We start from the raw sequence: 4,250 nt of genomic DNA on the forward strand, positions 1-4,250 counted from the left end.
GGAGAAGTTAGATTTTTTGTGTATGAAAAATGAGGCTAAGCTTCTAAATTCATAGACAATGAAAGAGTGAGATGAAGAGGTGCAATGCAAGAGGTGCCTTTTTCATTTTCAAAATTCATAGACTATGAAAGAGTGAGATGAAGAGGTGCAATGCAAGAGGTGCCTTTTTTATTTTCATTCACACCCTTTAGGGGAAAAAAACTAAAACGTACAAACGAGGTAGGATATGCTTTTTCATAGTCGAATCAGGAGAATATGAACTATTTGCATTCTTTTTTTTTTTTTGGTACGTAGTTATAAACAACTCTGGTGTTCGATCATGGGTAAGAGATATGGGTTAGTTAACTTGCACTGATAGACCCCTATTGCAGTTGAAATTAGACGCCCATCTTTTTGCTGTTGTCAATAAATCTCTTCCATGGTAGATTTTATTTTATGTTAGAATATTTGTGTGAATACTATTTTGATCTAAGCGGTCTAATTTTTTGTCCTGTGATCCATTCCGGTAAGGTGTTTACTGATGTAATTAATATACAATCAATTAACAAATGCCATATTTTGTGCATATTGTATTTTTTGGTACCTCTGCGCTAACCTTAGTGGTTAGTACTGCAAGCCTTTGAATTGATTGTGATGAGTTTTGTGCTGGAATGTCTTCAAGTTGGGCGATTAGGTTGGTCCAAAAGGACCCATGTTTTTGCTGGGGTTTTGACAATTATTAGAGTTGGAGTTTTATTTCTAGTGCCAGAAACTTTTTCCAGAAGGGCTGAGTCAGAGTTCAAATTGTTTGAAATTAAACAAGAATGCCTAGCAGATGCGTATAATGGAGTTAGCAAACTAATTGTGCCAAACATATTAAGTTTTCTATGACTTTTAGAGGTCACTCTCACTAAGATAAACTTGAATCTCAACTATTATTCAGGTCAAGTCCTATTTAAAGACATAATTAATTAAATTTTTCTAATACTTCCTATGTTTTAATTTATGTGAACATATTTTTTTAGTCCGCGTCAAAAAGAATGAACTCTTTCTATATTTGGAAACAATTTACCTTTATGCAATGATTTATACCACACAAAATATATGTGTCTCAATTTACGCCACAAGTTTAAAAGTTTTCTCTTTTTTCTTAAACTCCGTGCTCAGTCAAATAGATTTAAGAATTTAGATGGAATACTTTAATATGTCTTACCAATAAAGTTTGTGAACGTTTGTAGCTTTCCTCTTCGCACAGTAGTTTCAGACATTGACTTTTTATCAGGCAAATGTATTATTCCTGTTCAAACTCAGAAAAATGCAGAAAGCGGATTGAACGATGACATATAAAAAAGTGCAAGAGCAAAAAGAAGAGTAAAAGCAAAAGGAAAACTTTAAGAAAAAAATTTGCATGCAAGTTTACACTAGCAAAATTAAGACATATGCTTAGCTATGATCTTGTTTTGGTTCTGTAACCATAACTGTTGTTCGTGCAACAAATTCTTCTGATTTATGGTGCCATTTAACATTTGCTCACTACTCGAAAACGTCCCAAACGGATCAGAATTCACATCACTCACCACTGCTGAAGAAAAATCCTGAGCACTAAAAGTTGGCGTTGCTTGGAATGTAGGCGCAGCTGTTGATGAGAACTTGTTTGAAGGCAACTCCGTAGACGTATCTTGTAAAAATGGATTGTAATGGTGGGGTTGTGGCATTACTGGAATTTGATTATTTGAAGCTGGCAAGAAGGTGGTGGATGGATTTTGATCATAGATATTGCCGTTCATATTAGGTATTGGTAGTGAACTTAGGTCACTATTTGGAAACAATGACATTGGATTCTTATTATACAATTCATCCAAAGTTGAAGAGTTGAAGCTATTAACGTTGTTAGAGGTAATAGGCAGGGTTTGTGATGCTTTTGTTTGTGGGGTTGCTTCAAATAGTGCCAAATCCCAACCATTATTGCATGAAGAAACCTCAGTAGATAACACATTTGCACCAATTCTCGACAATTGCTCTTGTTCTTGCCTTTCTTGGAAGGCATTGAAAGATGGCAATGGCAATGTGTTGAAGCTCTCAACTTTGTTAGCAGTAGTATTAGGCATAGGTTGTTCTGATTTTGTTTGTGGGGTTGCTTCAAATAGTCCCAAATCCCAGCCATTGTTTGAAGTAGCCTCAACAGACGACGCGTTTGCTTCAGTTCTTGACATCTGTTTAGGTTCTTGTTGTTCTGGAAAGGCGCCAAAAGATGGAGATGGCGATGGCGTTAAAGCCTCATTTAGTACAGCTTCCCATCCTTTTGCTGAGCTTGAATCTAATAATGACTTCTCTTTCTCCTTTGGCTGTTCTTGTTTAGCTTCATCTTTGTTTACTTCTCTCTCTTTTTCTACTACAGGCTGCTGATTTTGCCTTTTTACTTCATTGTTTTCATATTCGTCATCTCCTGGCCAGTTGGAGGAGGAAACAAGATCAATCATGGACACTGGCAATGACCTAGCAGAACCTGTATCACACACATCTTCACTACATTGCTTCCTAAACTGAATATCCGAATAGGCCTCCAAATCAATTGAAATGGAGGGGTGCTTCCTCCCTGTTTCCGTTGCACGTATTAGCTCTTCTAATGAACTACAAGGTGAACCAATCCCTGAAGTGGTAGTACTCCTTTCCGAATATGGCTCAGTCGTTGCAACTGAGAATTCGGATTGTCCACCATAACTATCATGCCTACTTTTTGACGACTTCATTGAACCTGGTTTTTGAAGAAGCAGTTGTCCAGAAGATTTCACTGGAAATGAAGATTGATCTTTGAGAAATTCTTGCAATGACTCAATTAACTCCTCGGATATATTTTGCACACTGGGATATTCTGATGTCCTACCAACACCAATGCTTTTACAGAAGGAGTAAAAAGAGTTAATTTCCTCAAATTGCTTCGCGGCTTTAACACATGTTTGGAAGGCATTTACACAAAATTGGTATGGTAAATGGAAGAAACTATCAAGAACAAGAGTTAGCCCATCTGAAACATCCTTATAAAGATCAAAACTTTCTTGTACCACAGCGTACAAAGCAACTTGCACTAGACAATTGGTCTTGGCCGCACCAGTTGGGCGTATAGCAATTGCCCTTTCAAGCAATCTTTGCCAATATGAAATCTTGTCAAGTAGCATTGCTGGTTTCATTTCGCGTATTGCCTCATTAGTCCTCCTCCTGATACTACTACTGCTACTACTACTACTATTAGTTCTAAAATGGCGGGAATTTTCCCTTTCTTTATAATTATACCGCCTTTGTAGCTTCCCAATGAGAAAACAATCTAAACGCTCGTCAAGATAAAGTGCAAAGGTTCTAATGAAGGCAGTGAAATCCCAAGGGCTAGAATTGGAATCATCGCGAAAATTAGAAAGGTTGAGAATTTTGGCACCTTTTTTCATTGCATGGAGAACTTCTCGAGGGAAATAAGGATCGCCATCTTGGAAAATTCTTAGGACAAGCATTAAGGATTTTAGGGCAACGATCCAATTCCTAGTACGACCAATGCGTTTGCTGATGGCACGAGCACATGCAGCCGCGTAGGATTTGTTGGAAGAGACTAATTGGACAACCTCGTGTATGTAACGTTCATCCACAGGGACATCGTCGTGTGTAGTGGCTTTTAGGACAGCGACTTCAAGTGTTGCGGAAGTGTTGCTGGAAACTTTGGCAATGCTAATGCTTGTTTGATCTTTCACTGCAGCAATTGCCTTCTTTAGCTTGCTTGGCATGTTATAGTCAGTCCAATAATGTCTGTTTCTTCTTTTTCTCTTCTACAACTTCTTGATTTAATGCAGAATATGTATGTGAAAATCTGATCAAGTAATTAACTTATTGATAAATGATGACAAGATATGGTGTTTTGGGGAGAGGGAGAAAGATTAATTAGTTTAGAAGAATGTTGAAAATAGATTTTAATTTTTTCTTTCTTTTTTTCTTTCCTCTGAATCAGTCAATTGCGATTTTCTTCTGTTGTGCAAAATGAGAGGACATACATAAATTTCTCTCAACCAGTTAATGAAATTTTTTTCTCAGCCACAAAAAGAACAAAGAATGAAACTCATTCAGACACATGTATATATGAAATACTAATGCAAAATAGTCTGGGAATGGATTTTAGACCTACAATCAATGAATCAATGAGTTCATTACTCATATGATCACTGAACTTTGCAAAATGATGGAACAAAGTCACTTAACTTTAGTTTGTAACAGGAAAATCACTCAACTTT

At 36.8% G+C, this 4,250-nt stretch overlaps 1 protein-coding gene across 1 annotated transcript; it reads right to left on the reverse strand.

The window, feature by feature from the left end:
• Positions 1 to 1,409: 1,409 nt before the first annotated feature.
• LOC104211106 (clathrin coat assembly protein AP180-like) lies at positions 1,410 to 3,877 on the reverse strand. Its single transcript, XM_009760102.2, has one exon. It carries the CDS (start codon positions 3,747 to 3,749, stop codon positions 1,410 to 1,412), a length of 2,340 nt encoding a protein of 779 aa, XP_009758404.1. The 5' UTR covers positions 3,750 to 3,877.
• Positions 3,878 to 4,250: the final 373 nt, after the last annotated feature.

Source organism: Nicotiana sylvestris, chromosome 7, assembly GCF_000393655.2.
Source record: "Nicotiana sylvestris chromosome 7, ASM39365v2, whole genome shotgun sequence".
Classification (NCBI taxonomy): Eukaryota; Viridiplantae; Streptophyta; class Magnoliopsida; order Solanales; family Solanaceae; genus Nicotiana; species Nicotiana sylvestris.

Excerpts from the sequence above, each read along its gene's own strand:
- LOC104211106 (XM_009760102.2), bottom strand. The coding sequence starts at position 3,749 with ATGCCAAGCAAGCTAAAGAAGGCAATTGCTGCAGTGAAAGATCAAACA.